Source organism: Pogona vitticeps, chromosome 9 (genome assembly GCF_051106095.1).
Source record: "Pogona vitticeps strain Pit_001003342236 chromosome 9, PviZW2.1, whole genome shotgun sequence".
NCBI classification, from domain to species: domain Eukaryota; kingdom Metazoa; phylum Chordata; class Lepidosauria; order Squamata; family Agamidae; genus Pogona; species Pogona vitticeps.
The window spans coordinates 2,411,388-2,429,928 of NC_135791.1; the positions used below are offsets into that span (position 1 = coordinate 2,411,388).

Sequence of the window (18,541 nt, forward strand, 5' to 3'; positions counted from 1 at the left end):
TGGCTTGTTTCCCCTTCATTGCCGCACATTTCTGCCTCCGTCAATCACACATGACACATCCTGGACCCCATTACTGTAGCAGATGAGCGTCACATTGCTTTTACTGTCTTTATCGTTACGAGCCGCCCGGAGAAGCCAGGACAGTGTAATTCTATTACGGCGCATCTTGTATCAAAAAGGAGATGAAGGCCAGAAATGCAGTCAGCAGATTGCTAGGCTGAGCCTGGGAGGGACAGGGGGAATTTTCTTTCCATTCATTCTCCAAGGAGCCTGGCCTTGAGTTTCATAGTTGGGGATTTTGCCGAACAACTTAATTTTTTAAATCAGTGCAAAGTCATGTTCTCCCTCAGGGGAGGCTAATGGCTCAGGGGGTGAATCCACTTCAGGTTTTAGTTTGAACTTTAAAGCAGTGGTCCCCAACCCTGGGCCTCCAGATGTTCTTGGACTTCCACTCCCAGAAATCTTGGCCAGCAGAGGTGGTGGTGAAGGCTTCTGGGAGTTGTAGTCCAGGAACATCTGGAGGCCCAACGTTGGGGACCACTGCTTTAAAGGATCCATCCAATCCAAGGGGTTCAGCAACATGAATAGCTTTGGGGAAAAGTTCTGACTAAAACCCGGGCTCACCATCACACAGACAGCTGAGCCCCCACTGCCCTGTATGGCTTGTGACCAAGTCCCTCCCCCCCCCCCCCCCCGGATTGTATCTATGTGAAATATATTTCTAGCCCTCTCTTTTATCAGCAGAGCACAGGGCAGGATAACAGTCAATAAAACTATTCTCTGTGAAACCATATCGGCATAAAATTGGCATTCATAACCCAGGGAGATAAATAAAAGCAGAGGAGTAGCCTATGAGCTATCAAAGGCTCTACTAACTATCTAGGTCTTAATTTAGCTTGATCTTAACTGAGACAAGTGTAGGGAGGGCTTTTACCATCTTTATTTGTAGTGCACCAAAATATCATTATTATTATTTTTTGGTGGTACCAAAGGTCTGGCAGACAGGAAACTGCTAGAGTGGAGTTATTTGCTGCTTTTTAAAGTGAGTTTGTGATGTAACTCTGATCCACAGGTAAGGAGCAGGTAGCTTTTTTTCCATCTTGGGATACCTCAAGTATAATGGTTGTCCAAGAGAAAACTGGAAGCTTTGATTGTGTCCTGAGAAACTCCCTTTCATGGGTGGCAAAAGAATGAGGAACATCCCTTCTTGTGCCCGTTGGTATTCCAGAGTCACGACAGAGAGAGATCAGGGACTCGTGCAGAGATGCGGTGGGCATTCTCCTACGAGAACACCAAATGTTACTGTCCGAGGGTGCCAAGCGAAGAGGCCATGGTTAGCGTCATACAAAAATGTCAGAGACTGACCCACACCCATCTGGGGGAGGATCTGACTTGAGTGAAGTTTTTATATGAGTTTTCAAGAATCCATTTTATCTTTCCTCTCCAAGCGCTGCACTTTATTCTCAGGACTGTATATGAGAGGGAGACCTGTATGAGACAGATAACTGGCCCGTAATTGCTCAGTTGGGTTTGATGACTTGGAGGGGGAATATGTTTTGGATCTGCCACATTTGAATCTGGAGCTGTAACCACTCTGCCCACCCACCCCCGTCTCTGTCATGCAAAATCAGGAAGCAAGGAAAGAGGGCCAGGAAAGAGGGTTTGGGGCGACTGTTCTTGCCTAGAGAAAGGGAGTTAGGTGGGGCTGCAGAGCACTGGAGGAAAGAGGAATCTGAGGGGGAGAAAGATGGAGTGGAAAGAACAACATGAGGGGAAAACACGAGCAGCGGCTGCAGAAGTGAGAAAGGCTGAAGGTTCACGTATTTGATCATTTAATCATCTCAGCCTTTGGCAGCTAGCCTGTGATCATAACTCATGCAGCTTCTCGGGATAAAGGTCAGTCTCTCAGGATGCGGATTCTTGAATTGTTGTTGTTGTTTTTAAGGATGCATTTTACAGATGACACAAGCTTTGCATTTTAAGGTGTACCATGTTTCTTACTCGTTTTCATAAATTTTAGCTAATATTTTGCAAAGAAAGAGACTCCGTTAACATCCATTGGCCTAATGACGAACCAAAAAATAGAACTAACGAGATCCTTAGCTCCCTTAGAATAGCACGGATCCACTTATTATGTGGAAAGGAGATCGGCTGAACTTGTTGGGATTTATGTCAAAGTAGGGTGTATAAAGCTGCCCTCTGAATCTTGTGGCAGCTTCCCACTCCATGGGGATAGCACTTCATCAGAGATATTAAAACTTTCCTTAGGCTGGGAGCTGCATTTTTTCCTCCCTAGAGCTGGTAGCAATTTCCACCAACAAGCAGCTTTTTCCTGTTCTCCGCACTGGAGACTTTATGAGTTCATTAATGGAGGCACAGTTTATGGCTGAAAGTCCTGCTCCGTTACCCAGGAGGCAAGATGTTGTGGTTCATGTGAAGAGTTGTTGGGCAGAAGACCACCCCATCCATGGACTGGCTAGACCATGAAGACAAGCCCTTGGACATGCAAAGCTGCATGGATGAAATTTGATCCCATTGGTGTGAGCTGAGTCCCTTGATGGAGAGCTCCCCTCAAATCTATAGACTTAAATCTGAGCGGTAGACCCACTGAATCATTTAGGAAATTCCCCTTGATCCCATGGGGCTACCCTAGTTGGACTGCCATAGGTTTGCTTTCTCTTCCCCCCGCTTTCCCCCCACCTGAATGGCCAAAGGCCTGGGTGGCTTTTATTTCCGAACAAATGCGTTTCATCATGGCTTTTCCACTAAAGATATTCAGAGCTATTTGCAGTGTAGGCATAAACACAGAGGAAAGTAAAATCCAATTTAAAATCCCAATAAAAATAAAAAATAAAGCACCGTTGAATAACTAAAAGAGACTCCAACAGCACCAGGTGCTAAGAAATAAATGGATGGTGTTAGCTATGCAACGGTCTTGGAAACAGTCTAAAGCAGGGGTTCACAGCCTGGGGTTGCCAAAGAACTACATCTCCCAGAAGCCTTCACCACCGGCTATGCTGGCCAGGATTTCTGGGAGTTGTAGTCCAAGAACATCTGGGGAGCCAGGATTGGGAGCCACTGTTCTAGACCATGGGTTGTTTTGTTCATCTGATCCTCCAGACCAGTGGTCCCCAACCTTGGGCCTCCAGATGTTATTAGACTTCAACTCCCAGAAATCCTGACCAGCAGAGGTGGTGGCAAGGGCTTCTGGGAGTTGTAGTCTAAGAACATCTGGAGGCCCAAGGTCGGGGACCTCTGCTCCAGACAGTGGTTTGGAAGGTCATCTGAACCAACTCAAGCAATGGTCCCCAAGCTGAGCTTTCCAGGTGTTCTTGGACTACAACTCCCAGAAGCCTTCACCATGAGCTGTGCTGGCCAGGATTTCTGGGGGTTGAAGTCCAAGAACATCTGGAGACCCAAGACCGGTAACCACTGCTCTAGAGTAGATGGCCTTTAAAACAAGTAACCCCCCCTTCATTATTTTTATTCTCTTGCTCCCTCCTTCCCTTGCCGCCTTGGTGCTGAGTGTGCATCTTTGGCAACCTCTCTCGTACATTCCTGTTAATTTCACGCAAAGTGCCCTTGATAGATCTCTTGTTATTTTTCGTGAGCAGCGCCATAAATTTGTGACATCTCGCTGTAGCAATCTGTTAAGTGCATGTTGGTGGCGGGGAGGAGATTAAGGAGTGGGAGCATGTGCCAGCATGTGCTCACAGCCCTGTGGATGAGGGGAAGTGCTGCTGGATCAGAGAGGATTTAGAAAATGAACCGGGTTCTCCACTTGAATGCTGTGCCAGTTACCTGTTGAGGAAAGAGAGCAAAAGTTGGATGTATCTTCCCTTTCTTTTCTTATCAAGAGCTGGCTGGATATGTCAGTGAGTTAAGTCTCTGGCTGCAGACCCAGAGGTTGGAATTTTGATTCCCCACTTGTGCTTCCCGGGAGTAGAGCCAGCCTGTGTAGCCTTGGGCAAACTACACAGTCCCGGGGAGCCCAGAGAAGAAAGAAAGCAACTTGAGCTGGACAGATCTGTTGCTGGGTAAGGTTTTATGGGTCACAATGAACTTCTTTGGGTGCATTGGAAGACATTTATATACAGGTTATGCAGTGGGGATTTGGGCGCTTGACTCAAGAGCGAAAGATCAGGACAGGCATTCAATTCCCTACATTGCTTTCTGGGAGAAGAGCCAGCCCGTGTAGCCTTGGGCAAGCTGCACAGCCCCAGGGCACCCCCAGGAGAAAGGAAGGGTAAATCATTTCTGAGTAGAAAACTCTGGGAAGGAATTGATGGCACACAATTATTATATATTTCTTATTGAAAAAACTTTTGGGAGATGAGAAGGAATACATGCCTGGGATCTCTCTCTCTGTGTCTGTCTCTCTCCCTCTCACATAGACATTTTCTTCTCTCTCAAGATATTTTTTTTAATGCAAGGAACTGCTATGTCCCATCTAGGAATTACAAGAAGCTCATAATAGGAAGTACAGTAATTATTTCAGAGCCACGGGCAAATGTCTGCAGCTTGTAGCCTCATCCTGCTCTCCTTTCTGGCTGTGTTGTTGCCAAATACTGTAAGACCCCACCGGAGAAAGGGTGAACCGTGCCAAAATGCTGTGCTCCTGCACAAGAGCCAAAAGAGCAGCATTTTGTTAGCCGCAAGGTATGCAAAATCAAATCAAATATTGTGGCCTTTGCATGCAGACAGACAGAGAGTGTGCTTTCTGTCAAAGTGTTTTCTTTCAGATTTGAAAAAAAACACCAACCCCTTCTCCTCTGCACAAAGTATATGGAGCAGATAACGAAAGGGGAGGGTGCAGGGAATGGAAGTTTCGGCGAGAAAAGCACTTCCACGAATTTTGTGCAAAAAAGGGCCGAGAGGCGAAAAATGTACAAAAGCTCTCAGCCGGAAGGAAACAAACAACACAAACTTTTGTGTGTTTTTTATTCTTGCCTGCACAGAAATAATAATGGGAAGATCGGCATTCCTAGGCAAAAGTGCTTGGCATCAGCTTCAGCTTGTATGAAACCTTGAAACCTTGGATAACCGCAGGGTCAGACTGTTGTGATGCCTTTTACAACCTGGGCTATGAAAATCCATCTGTATTCCTTCACATTTACCTTTTCTTCTCATTCCTTGCCTCATGCACTTTGCGCCTCTTTCTCCTGATACATGCACACAAGTTACTCAACATGTGCGCCTCCTCATACATTTTATACAACGGGATGTTTTCAGGCTGCTGTTGAGATTATTTGGGAAGCTGTCTTTCCTGCAGTATGTTTGGTCTACCTTGTTGAATTGTCATGTCTCAAACATCCAGAAGCTGGCTGGAGACAATCTCAAGCAATGAGAAACCAAGGAAGGAGACTATGAGGTCGGTGAGACCTATAATTCCAACATCATTTTTATGTGGGAATAAAAAGCCAGTTGTTTCCTTCTTTTTTGGTCAGGCAATTGTTAGTACTATTGACCAGATTTTTCACATTTTGAGAGCCTTTTTTAATGCAAATGGTGCAAAGCTAGACACAAAACTACAGTGGCTGCTGTTTTACTGCACTGGTTTTTCAGAAGCAGGGGATGGGTTATTCTAATCTTTTGGATTGCTGTGTGGCTGCGCATACCTTGCAGTTTAAAGACACTCATTTGGGGCAGAACCCTCTGGGCAAAGGGTAGAAACCTCATGGACTAAGGTGGTTCCTTTTCAAGTTCCTGTGCTGGAGACATGATATCTCTTTGAAATCAATTTTTCCACTATGGGCATTTAACATATGGAATGATAATCCTCAGCAGAGCAAGTGGACTCTAATGGTGCCATCTATGATTTGCCTACCATTTAAGAAATATATATTCTTCTGAACATTGTCCTAAATAATAGAATGGCCAATTCTATTGACAGTTATCTTAAGTGGTATATTTTACTGCCTTTTACATTTTATTATTATTGATTGGCTTTATTATGTCCTGCAATGACTTCCCTTACTGAATCTCTTTGTTCTTCTTGTTTTCCTTTATAAATGGAAAGGGATTTATATATGTTCTTAAAAATAAAGTTCATGTCTTTCCCCCAAAATGTATTTGTCCTATCCCTTACTGCAAGAGTTTTTATTGATCGATTGACAGATCGATTAATTGATTTAAAACCTTGATTGCCTTTCTACCCACCAGAAAAAGCAAGGAACCCTTTGAAAGAGTGAACATAAGCATGTTAAGATGGCTGAGGACCAACTGAACAGACATTAGATCAGATGTACCTGTGCTGAACCCTAACACCTCTCGGTCCAGGGAAGTAGGAAGTTACTAAGGATGACCCATCCATTGGACTAACTTTGGGCCAGCCTTGTGACTGTATCTCTGAACTGGAGTCTGGCATACGTCTGATCCTCTTCCGCTCTGCCTCTTCTCCCTTCCTTTTCTGACTCTTCTGCCAGCCAACAATTTGTTTCTTCCAGCAGATCTCTAACAAACAACAGGAGGCAAGTTATACGGCACAGGACACTTTCAGTTGTATCATAGAATAATGGAGTTGGAAGGGGCTTCTAAACCCATCTAATCCAACCCCCTGCTCAAGGAAGGAATCCAAATTAAAGTAGATCTGATGGACGGTTGTCCAATTTTCTCTTGAAGGCCTCCAGCGTTGGAGCGCTCACTACCCCCCGAGGTAATGGATTCCATTGTCCTACTGTTCTATCTGTTAGGAAGTTTTTCCTGAGATTCAGCCAAAATCTGGCTTCCATTAGCTTGAGCCCATTATTTACATGTCCTGCCCTCTAGGATGATGGAGAACAGATCCTGCCCCTCCTCTGACCTGACAGCCTTTCAAATCTTTGAAAAGTGCTCTCCTGTCTCTCTTCGGTCTTCTTGTCTCAAGGCTAAACATGCCCACTTTTTTCAAGTCCACTATAGCCAATGCATCTTTGCATAAGGATAACTGTTGGATAGCTCAGTGGTTTATGTTGGGAGTTCGATTCCCCGCTGTGCCTCCTTGACAGGGGCTGGATCTGATGATCCATAGGGTCGCTTCCAGCTCTGCAGTTGTAGGATTGTAGATAGACTAAATAAACTAAAAGCAGACTAAAATCTCCATGAATATTCGTACCTATGTCCATGTTTCAATGTATGTTTTCTCTAAGGCAACCGTCTTCTGAAAACATTTATTTTGACATGTCCCTTGGTACATGCAGTTTTGTTGAAATGTAGGTGCTTTTTTTCCTGCCACATCCCCCAATCTGTGTTGGTTCCGACTCAAGGTCGGGTTTGCAAAATGAGAAGTAGCAGAAAAAACCCCAAAGATCATGCCGTTGGTTCAAGAACTGAAAATGAGGTCAATCCATATCAACATGGGAGCTGAATGTGAATCAGCCTTCCACAGAAAGCATGTTTGCTATGTGTTAAAATAAATAATAAATGCAGTGATGGATTTTTTATCCCCTCCAACCCTGAACAATATGGATAATTATTATCTCCAGTAATCCCAGCGCCACCCCTGACCATTTGCTGTGCCCTTCATTTGTATTCAGGAAGTAACATCATCCTCAGAATCTCTCTGATCTTCATCTTTGGGCTACTGCCCTACACATAAATGAGGTTCTGCTCCTCCTTTTTCCTTCAGGGGAAGGCTTGTAAACAACAGAAAAACCGCAAACGTCCACGGTGGTGGAATGAGAAAAATCAACCCATGATGTGCAGGGTAGGAATAAAGTACCTGAGGGTCAGAGGTAGGGCAGGAAGAGATGTGCCCATTCTCACTCCATATACAGACTAGAGAGGGGCATGAAATGGAAAAAAATATGATTCATTTCAATGCAGGATTCATCAAGATTGACGAATCACAAATAACAAATTTACAGGGTTTTTTCTGACGAATCAACGAATCCATTTGTCAATTCATTTTGTCTTTAAAGACCCATAAAATGGCCCCCAAAGCACTTTGACATGATGAAATCACAGAGAAGCTTTCTCTGATTCTCCTCTATACGTCCTGCAAGTTGAATCACATTTGGGGTTTGGATGATCAAGTTATACACCCACAAAGTGTTTCCCCCTCGAAAGTGCGCTTGAGCAGCTGGCTTAGGAAAATCTTCACCAAACTTGGAGTGATTCTGGAGGAGAATCTGAGGAATCTTCTCTGTGATTTTGGTGTCTCTGGGTGCCTGGGGGTGCCATTTTATAGCCCAATGAAGAGATGAATCAAAAATCATTGAAAGTTCATTGATTCTTATTCATCAGGGGAATATAAATTGATGAATTAGCGATTTTTGATGAATTTTAGACTAAAAATTGAGGGTCGTCTTATACACGGAAGTAAGTTGGAGGAGAGAACAAAAACAAGTGGAGGGGAAAGCAGGGATCAAAGCGATCCTGCAGCGCTTTGATCCCTTTCCCCCTATACTTGCTAATCCCCACTTAGATTTCTTAATTTTGGATTAGAATAGTGGGGGGCGTCTTACACATGGGGGCGTCTTATACATGGAAAAATATAGTATATTATTAAATGTGCTTTTGGATGCTACACTTCCATCTGAAAATGTGGCTGGTCAATCCTTAGACCCACAAAACAAGACTAGTGCGGGTTACTTTCCTTTAGGATTCCTCCGGCTGTGAGGATTCTGTAATTTATCTCTACTTGCTTTCCCCATCCTTTGAAAACCTATTTTCTGTTTATACCGCTTCCCTTGTTCTTTGTCTAAGATACATGGGAGAGCTGGCTATATGTAGAAGCTTATACTTGGCGAATGGTTGGGTGATGCTATTTTGCTTTGCAATCCATCACACTTTTGATGCAATCCATCAGGCCTTCTCCTCTACTGAAACCAATCCTAAATGTGTACCACTGAAATAATACTTATTTACTATTTGAATTTATAGCCCTATTCATCACCTTACAGTACCAGTGCAGGTTACATCTATATCAAGAAAACACGAAAAGCATCATTCACGCTAACTCCATACGCTTCTATTGTTTTATGTTTCCCAAGCCTGGCACCTTCTTAGGGATCCTCTTGGCTTAAATTTTAAATTCCCAGTGCTCTGTAATATAATTGATATATTAATAACAGGGATAATAGAGAATTTTGTTAGGCTGAACAGTCTTTACAAAGGCAATTCTCTCTCTCTTTTAAAATCTTCTGAGACTCTGAGAACAAAGGGTTCTAGCTGTGGAGCTAGAGGTTTGGAGTTCGATTCCCCCACTGGAAGTAGAGCCAGCCTGGGTGGCCTTGGGCCAGCTGCACCATCTGAAAACAGCCCCAGAAGAAGGGAAGGGTAAACCACTTCTGAGTCTTCTCTACTTGGAAAAAACCTTTTAAAAAAGTCATTATAAGTCAGAATTGACCTGGTGGCACGTGTTGAGTATTGTTATGGAATCACAGCCAATACAAGAAGCATGTTTTGTATAACAGTACCAAGTCAGCTGCCACGTCATATGTCTGTCAAACTGAGACCCACCTTCTGCTTTTCCCATTGACCGGGGCCAGAGTCTCCCCAGATGGTCTCATGGTTCATTCTGTCTTTTAGGTGATGGTGTGCAAGAGGATCAGAAGGTGAAAACCCAGTGGCCACGATCGGCAGATGAACCGGGGGTGTACATGGCTCAAACAGGTAACAACCTTAGTCGGCGAAGGATGAGGAGATGTTGATGGCCTGCACAGCATCCTACCAGCCTGTCTTCAATGATGTTATGTGCTTGCCCCTTGGTCTTTTGTGTTTGCTTCTTAACTCTTATGCAACAGGATGGGGTGGTTGAGTGCCCTGGGATGGGATTTTATCCATGCAGAATAACACCTACAAGGTAGGCGAAGACATTCTGTAAGGGGTTTGAAACAGGGACCCCAAATATTTACCACTTGCCAGGTACAGGGCTTTTTTAAAAGGGGGGAGATCATGCCTGGGGGAGAATGAGCTTCAAAAATTCTAGAACATTTTGTCATTAAGGTACTTGCCTGTCCCTGTCAACCATAAAACCAAGGTCCTTTCCCACACTCCACCAACCACACAACCAATAGCTCAAGATTTTCTAGGACCGTCTTTTTCCAGCACCAGTTTTTCTTCTGTGTTAATAAACCAAAGGTTGCCATTTTCTTTCTACTGGGAGCAATTCTTTTGCAAAGCCAATGGGTCTTAGTCCTCCATTCCAGATCAAGCTGCTTCAAAACACCATGCATTGCTGTAGGGACCCTTCTTCTTGCTAGGGAAATTCATCCCCATTCCTAGATTACCTGATAGTTTCAGGGAAGCTCTGGGTCAACAGACAGGCTTGATGGAGTAGGATTTTATATCAGCATCTCTGTTTCTAGAAAAGTCCAGGGATTCATAGCCACTCCAGTACCTCCAAAATGGCTTTAAATGCTGGTGCTTCCATATCTCATGGGAGCATCATCTTCTCATCAACCCCTTTGGCCCTCTAAGTGCTGCCCAGGCAAAATTAAATGTACAGCTTCAAAGGACTCCCTCCCTTTTTAAAAAGAAACAAAAACAAAACACAAAACCTTAGTAATTCCAGGTAAAACTTTGGAAGACCCCAAGCCTTGGGAGGAAGGAGCGCTACAGTCTCTGAGCGAAAGCTGAGAAGCTCTTGCCTCTGATCAGCTGGTACCTTTTGCAAAGGTTTTTGGTCCCCCCCCTCCAATGCTTCCGGCCAGCTCCCTCCCTCCGAGCCAATGTTTTCTTGGCCTTTCAGCTTATGAAGAGGCTTAATAAGCTTCCCTTCCAAAAAAAAAGGGAGTCTGTTCATGTTTTGAAATGCAGATAACAACATTTGCATCGCTGGCGTAATTAGTTTCTGAACCAGGTAATTATGCCGCCTGGCGACATTGCTAATTTTGACGAGGCTAGCAAAATCATCCCTAATTTTCGGGAAGACAAGTGGCATTTTTCAGAGTGCCAACGTGATGATGAATTTGACTGCCTGTTTCAGCAGACTCCGGGCTGCTCCCTGAGTTGTCTTCTCCGATGGTTTTTAATAGAGGTGGCTTGTAGGAGAGGCTGAGCCTTAGGGCTAAATGGGAAATTTGGGGTTTCTGAATTCGGACTTAATTTTTTGCTCCCTAAAAGAAGTGTAGAACTGCTGGATAGCTCAGTGGTTGAGGTCTCTGGCTGTGGAGCCAGGCGTTGGGAGTTCGATTCCCCGCTGGGCCTCCTTGACAGGAGCTGGACTTAATGATCCCATAGGGTCCCTTCCAGCTACGCAGTTAGAAGATGATTATTATTCATCAGGAGAAGAAAGGATTCTCTGGGAAAAAAAATCATGCTGGGAAAGGTGGAAGGGATCAGGAAAAGAGGAAGACTAATTATGAGATGGACTGGCTCTCTAAAGGAAACCACCGGCTTGCATTTGCAAGGGCTGTGCAGGGCTATTGAGAACATTCTGGAGATGGCTCATTCATAAGGTTGCCATAAGTCAGGGGTGATTTGACAGCACATAACAACCAAAGAAAAGTGTATGATGCTATGACTTTATGACGGTGGTGTCGGTGGAGAATATTTATTATTGTTTATTTTATTTAAAATATTTTTACCCCGCCTTTCCCCTTGGAAAAAGGACTCAAAATCATTCAAAAGACTTCAGCAGATGGTGATGAATGTGGCACAGAATGCTGAGAGCGTGATTCCCTTCTTTTTCCCCTCTTTCAAAAGCCGGCCGCGCACCAGTTCAGGAAAAAGAAAAAAAAATGCCAGACTGAATCAGCCTCATTCGGTTGGGTATAAGGCCTGAAATGGGGTAGAGTGGCCAGATTCAGTTCCAGGATAAGGCCGTTATGAATTTATGGATGGATTTTCATCAGGAGCACAAACAGAATTAGCTTGGGCACCTTTTTTTCCTGTATTTGCTCTGGATCAAATCAGGACACCATCCAGACGTTGAGCTGCCCTCCACATTAGAGTGGAAGATCATGCATGGCCTTCTTGGAAATAATTTTAACTTAACATTTTCAGCACTCTCCCATGGTAATCATCCTATGGGTGCCTATGGAATGATGTGGGGGCTTCTCAGCAAAACCCTGGTGACCAATGGCTACCGACAGGACTTTTCCCAACATGGACGTTAGTGCTAGAAATGTGCTTTAAGCATCTTTCAAAGTGCAGCCAAAAGGAGAAATCCCTTCCACTTACCAAAGCAATGTCCGGTCATTTAACAAATGGATGCATATCGTTTAACTTTGCAAGCCATCCTGACCTTCAGTGGCATAAGTGAAGCAAAAGACAAGATTGAGAAATAAGCAATGGTGGATTTAAACGCTTTCCACCAGCCTTTCCTTGGCAGCATACGCCGAATCATTATGGCAGACAGATCACATGCAATTTTTTTTTGCAAAGGTTTCAGGAGAGCTGATGGAGTAATGGGGTAGGCATCACAGTCGGACAATTGGACTGTGCGTGGATTCATCCCATTTCCTCCACTGCAAAGTCATTGCTGTTATCCTGAGCGTTTAAGAGGTCTGCTTTATGTCCTTCTGGCAGATACTACGAGACCTTCTTCATAATTCCCAGCAGAAAACGGCATATGGGGGCCATCAATAAATAATTACAACCCATTGATCCGATGCTGCTATTATTTCCATTATGAGATTTTTATGGGCCTGTGAAGAGGGTCTACTATACGGTGTGGAATCGTAGAGTTTATAACAGGATGCTGCAGGATAAATGTGGATTTATCACAGGATGCTGAGAATTTCTTGGATGGAGACGATCGTCAACTGAGAAGCACTAAAATAGATAAAGATCGAGAAATCAGAGAACGCGTAAAATACCAGAAGCTGGAAATCTGTGGCCACATAATGAGAGAGAGAGAAATTTACAAATTATTAGAGATTGTCATCCAATGTAAAATACAAGGAGGGGAATGACTTGGTGGTTGTAAAAATGTAGACGTTGGATTGGATGCAATGTAGAATCATAGAATAAATGAGTTGGAAGGGTCCTGTAAGGCCATTGAGTCCAACCCCCTGCTCAAGGCAGGAATGCAAGTCAAAGAAGATCTGATAGATGGTTGTCCAGTTTTCTCCAGCATTGGAGCGCTCACCACCTCCCAAGGTCATTGGTTCCATTGTCATACTGCTTTAACAGTTAAGAATGTTTTCCTGATATTCAGCTGAAATCTGGATTCCTGTAGTTTGAGCCCATTATTATGTGTCTCCCGCTCTGGGATGATCGAGAACAAATCCGGTCCCTCCTCTGGATGATGACCTTCCAAGAGTGCTATCCTATCTCCCCTCCATCTTCTTTTCTCAAGGCTAAACCTGCCCAGTCCTTTCAGCCTTTCCTCCTTATAGGGCTTGGGTTCCAGTCCCCTGCTCCTCCTGGTTGCCCTCCTCTGATCTTGCTCCAGTTGGTTGGCATCCTTCTCCAAGTGTGGGGTCCGGAACTGGGCACAGTATTCTAGATGAGGCCCAGCCAGTGCTGAATAGAGTTGGACAAGTGCCTCACAGGATTTGGAGACTATACTTTTGTTAATCATTGTCTGGCGCTGCTGCGTCCTCAGTCAGAAGAGCCACAGAGAGCTGCAAGCTCCTGGCGAAAGAGGAGGAGACCAAAAAGAAGGAAAATTAAGTTATCCCAAAGGTCTCAGGTGGACTAAGCTTGCTTTTTGCTCCAGCCAAGAGCATATTGTCCCTCCGTCTCTGGGGTCAGGGTCGGCAATCTGTTCACTCTCCAGATGTGGCTGATAGGCCTCCCTCAGCATCCATCACATCTGGCTATGTTACGTAGGGCTTTTGGCAATATCAGGAGGACCACCTTTGCTCTGTTCCAGTTTTGCTTATCCAACTAGTGGCCCATTTGCACTGTCTCAAAAAAAGAGAGAGAGAGACTCCAATGGAGGTGTTGAAACCTGGCCCTCCCCATCTGTCTTATCCTGCTTTTTGGTTGACACACTTTCCACCAGTTTAATGTCTAATTTCCATTCCCTTTTGATGAGGAACAGGGGATGCCTTCAGATGTCAGAGAACTTGGTGTTTGCCTTCTTTCTAGCAAGAGAAAGAGAGAGAGAGAGATCCCCCAGTTTTCCCAACGTGGCCGCCTCGGGCCAATCTTCCCGCTGATCCTGTCTTGTTCCCTATCTACCATTTTTTTGAGTCAAGGGCCACACGGCCCCATCTTCTGGCTGGTAGCTCAGTTTGATCTGAGACACGCTATTCATCACCCGCTTCCCTTCTAGTTCTAATCATCACATGCAGTTTAATTAAGATGCAGCTTCCAATGACCGAGAAACCTGCATCTCATCTTCCATCCTTGTCAGTCCCCCGAGCGCCATCATTTGCATGGCGACAGAGAACTGAGATCAGGCACGCTCCCCCTGTCTTCCCCTAACCCCCTCCCAGTCCCTGGTGCGAGCTGAGTTTAATTTGCTCCATTTATGAGATCTCTTAGCACCTTCCTCGGAGACCGATAAAGAAAACAAATGTATTAATTGTTTAGCTCCCGTGTATTTATTTAGCAAATTCGTCTGGGTAATGTGAACGGCGTCCTCTTCCCCTCTCCACCACCCCTTCTCCTTGTCTTTGATTTATAGTCTCTGGGCCATTGTATGTATTGCTCAGAAAGACAAATGGAGCAGAGATTCAGGTGAGTTTAGGGAAATCAGCTAGGCCAGTTGTGCAAACACAGATAACTGCCAGCCTTTTTTCCATCTTGCTATCTAAGCTAGCAGGGTGTATTCAGTTCCTTCATTCTTTGGTTTGGGTATCCAGACGGGTGCCAAAACAGGCTACCGTGTGCAGAAAATGGCAATCAGCAAATTGTTACCCTGAGCCTCGGTTTCCCCATCTGCAAAACTGGAGTTTGGAAAAGTTACTTTTTAAGATTACAGTCCTCAGACCCTTTCTAGATTTAGACTAGAGGAATTCTGGAAGTTTTATCATCTTTTAAAAAAAATTGTTTTAGAACTGCAGAACTGGAAGGGACCCTATGGGTCACCAAGTCCAGCCCTTGTGTGGGAGGCCCAGTGAGGAATTGAACTCTGAACCTCTGACCCTCCAGCCAGGAGCCTAGACCACTGAGTTTTAATCCATGGCATGAATTCCAGAACCTATGTAATGTGGAAATAATAGGGTTCCCTACCATAGGTCTGCCATGAAGATATACCAGCTTTTGCAAAAATTAACCACAGCCTGCCCTTGGATTTACATCAGGATCAGACGGTTACTCTGTGCAACTGTGATCTTCACAAGTCCCTACTACTCTGTGGAACCAGACTGATTCCATACACCCCCCCCCAACTTTTTCTCTTTGACGACTCCACATAGCTAGTGGAAAGAGAACTTGGTGTTCCTGCTGAGACATGACTGCCAATTTAGTGTTGGAAATCCTTCTGAGTCCTTGAGGACTAGAAGCCTGTCTGTGTGCTCTTTTGGCAAGAAAGAAGGAAACAAGCTGTCTTTCTCAATATCCATCTGTATCCCCTGCTTTCTGATTGGGGTTCCTTTCTCGTGAGCCAATGCAGTAGGGTCGTAGGCGAAGTGAACAGCTTGGTTCTCTTCTCTTGGTGTTCTTGAAACTGCACAGATCAACAACAGCAGTGATCTGAGCCTTTTCTTCTCCGCTGGAATCCTTCTTGATTTTTCTCTTTCTTTGCCTGAAGTCCTGGAATACTATCTCCCCATCTTCACCTCCATTTTGTCCTCATTTTTGAAGGTCGGCCTCCTACAAGAGTAGCTTTTCGTGGAGATGCCCCTTTCCATTGTTATTTGTTGTCTCTCTCTTTGAAAAATGCACATCACCCCTTGCCCTCCTTTCTCCTCCATCTGGTCCTCTGTAATTTAAACAGATAGCCTCTATGATGGACCTGTCCGATAACGTCAGATCGGTCATCAAGTCTCATCAAGAACCAGATTGTGGTAAATGCCAGTGTCTTCCTCGCTTAAGACAGAAGAGAAGAGTGCCCAGCTGACTTACCCAGGCCTCTGTTTGATCCACCAGCATTTGTTGTAGTGAAGGACAGCGAGGATTCGAAACAGTATAGGAGGAGACTGTCAATTCTGATGTTATAGCACCGGGTCTACTATACATCCCTGAAAATACAGAGAGTCCTTGTTGGGGGCCAGAAAGGACATGTTGCATTTGAAAAGCTCAGGTTTATTCTCATACCACTCAAAATGTTGTAGAAAAGAAGTCTGGCTATGATAGAAATGCAGACATGAGCCAAGGATGACAAAAACTGGCACTTTGTTCAGAAATCTCCCAATGTTGGGTTACATCCAGTTTTGGCTCCAATTAGAATAGCAGATCCAAGGAATGGGTGAAAATTATTCCCTGTAATGGACAAGCCTTAGTCATTCCCATGGTTCTACTCTGGTTGCAGCTGCTCTTGAATCTAGCCAACTGTGCCCAAAACCAACTGTGACACTACACAGATTTGAATTCAGTTGCTAGTTCTCATTCGGCATAGACCCATCTGAGTCAATAGGGTTTATGTAATTGCCCACTCACTTTTCAGCTCTACATTGAGTGGGTTTACTCTTCCTGGGACTGGTAACTGGATTTATGCCTTTCGAGTTTCCATGGAAGAGAAATGAGGTGACAAGCTAGGGGTTTCCAGAGGTCTTACATTTAAGTACTTTGTAGGGACCGAGTGGGAAGCTTCCCTCAAAATTCTTTAGAACACTCAATCGAGAGAGGTCTCCTTAAATTTAATCTAAAAATTGCATCAGGGGAAAGTTGGCTGGTCCAATATGGGAACAGATCTTTGCTAACAAGGATGGTCTTGGTTCACGGAGCTGTCCAGCATCCTGGTGCTGAACTGTGTTTTCTTACAAGTGGTTGCTATAGCCAACCCCCATGTTTCCAACCTAATTGTTTCCCTAGTGATTCTTGTAAAGCAAGCTGGTGTAAGTTGATCCTTATTTTCCAATTAAGCTTAATGCCAGTACTCCAGCTGCTGAATAATTGGTATGCCTTACAAATGAGCCTACTGCTGCCTTCCCCCTCATGCCTTTTCTTGCTGGTTGCTCCTCTCTGACCTCCTCTCTCTTCTCCCTCCCTCTTCTGCTCTCACACTTGGGGTTGTACAGGCAGCATTTTAGTGCACCAGCTCCAGTGGTTTTAAAAGTGAGCTTTGGATACGTTGGGGGGGCATTAACTAACTCTGGAATGGTTTTAAAGACATAGGGGTGGTGATTGTAAAGCAAGGTGTTCTGTTTTTTAGTAAGCAGCCATGTTGGCAGAAAATCTGGTGTTCTCAATGAGATTCTTCAGAGCTGTACAGAGGAGGGGCAGGATCTGTTCTCAATCATCCCAGAGTTCAGGACACTTAATAATGGGCTCAAGCGACAGGAAGCCAGATATTGGCTGAGTATCAGGAAAAACTTCCTAATTGTTAAAGCAGTATGTCAATGAAACCAATGACCTCAGGAGGTGGTGAGCACTCCAACACTGTAGAAAATTGGACCACCATCTGTCAGATCTGCTTTGACATTGTATTCCTGCCTTGAGCAGGGGGTTGGGCTTGATGGCCGTCTAGGTCCCTTCCAACTCATTTATTCTATGATTCTGTGATTTTACACCTTTAATATTTGCAATGTCTGTTTTTAATGTCTGGTGCTTAGAAATGGGCAAACCACTAAGCTTTGAATGTTCTCTCGATTGAATTAAAATAAAATTATCTCTTAGAGAAATTGCCTCTGCATAGGTTTTGTCAACCAGGTCAATGGACAGAAGAGTTAAAAAAAAACAAGAACCAACCAACCAAACAAACAAACAAACAAAAAAAACCCCCTAAAGTCCAAAAATTATCAAAAATTGGTCTGGAAGTTACACTGGAATCAAAAAGCGAAGCAACCTAGTAAAATGAAGCAAGCAAATTTAATCACCTCTGTGTCGGCCCGTTTGGCTTCATTGCTAAATCCCTTCCAGCTTTATTGAGAGAGCATGACATGCACCATGCCAACATGGAAAAAATGCATCTATATAAAATAAATGTGGCATATCAAGAAGAGGGAGGTTCTTTTCTCCTTTATCTTTCCCTAAAATGATAATTTGCTTCATGCAGAGTGGTTTTCATATAAGGAACATTTTTTAAAAAATGATCTCAGTCCAGAAGTGGTACAAGTTAGACTCTCCTCGCTTCATTCTATTTAGTTAGCAAAACAAGATCCTTGCCTTCAAAATGCTTCTCACAATTCAGGAACTGTATCGCCGATGCTTGATCTGTGTTGGCCCTTAACGCATGCAGTCGTCATTGCTCTCTGCAGCTACAAAATCCCAGATGTGACACTGACCGTAGAAAAATGAAGCCTTCTAGATAGTCCACCACCCTCTACCCTCACTGAGAAATGTGAGCCGGGAAGGGGAGTGCAAGTTAGGGCAGCTAAAGAAATGTGGGCTTTAGATTCCAGTAAAAACTGACCTTTTCCAGACTTTGTTGACGAATGTTTGGCTCTGAACTCGATTTAGCCATCCCCCCTTTTTTTCTTGTGTTCTCACTCTCAACAACAAGCTAACAACAAGCTTTCTTGTTTAAAACCATAGGTCATCACAATGTATCAATAACCATAGAAAACATCTGTGGCACTGACATCCCATGCTTACACATGAATGGAAAGTGACATAACTT

The 18,541-nt window shown here is 44.2% G+C and overlaps 1 protein-coding gene across 9 annotated transcripts in view; it reads left to right on the forward strand.

Annotated features, from left to right (window-relative positions):
* ADGRB2 (adhesion G protein-coupled receptor B2) overlaps positions 1-18,541 on the forward strand; it is a 143,371-nt gene that overhangs the window by 51,468 nt on the left and 73,362 nt on the right. For 8 of the 9 annotated variants that reach the window (XR_013538415.1, XM_072980381.2, XM_072980384.2 and 5 more), the window contains exon 3: positions 9,511-9,594. Coding sequence is in view for 8 of the 9 variants with exons in the window: in XM_072980381.2 (XP_072836482.2) it covers positions 9,511-9,594 (84 nt within the window). In the remaining variant the exon portion in view is untranslated. Of the gene's footprint in view, positions 1-4,018; positions 4,038-9,510; positions 9,595-18,541 lie in introns of those variants that run through there. The other variant, XM_072980387.2, reaches the window with a different exon arrangement.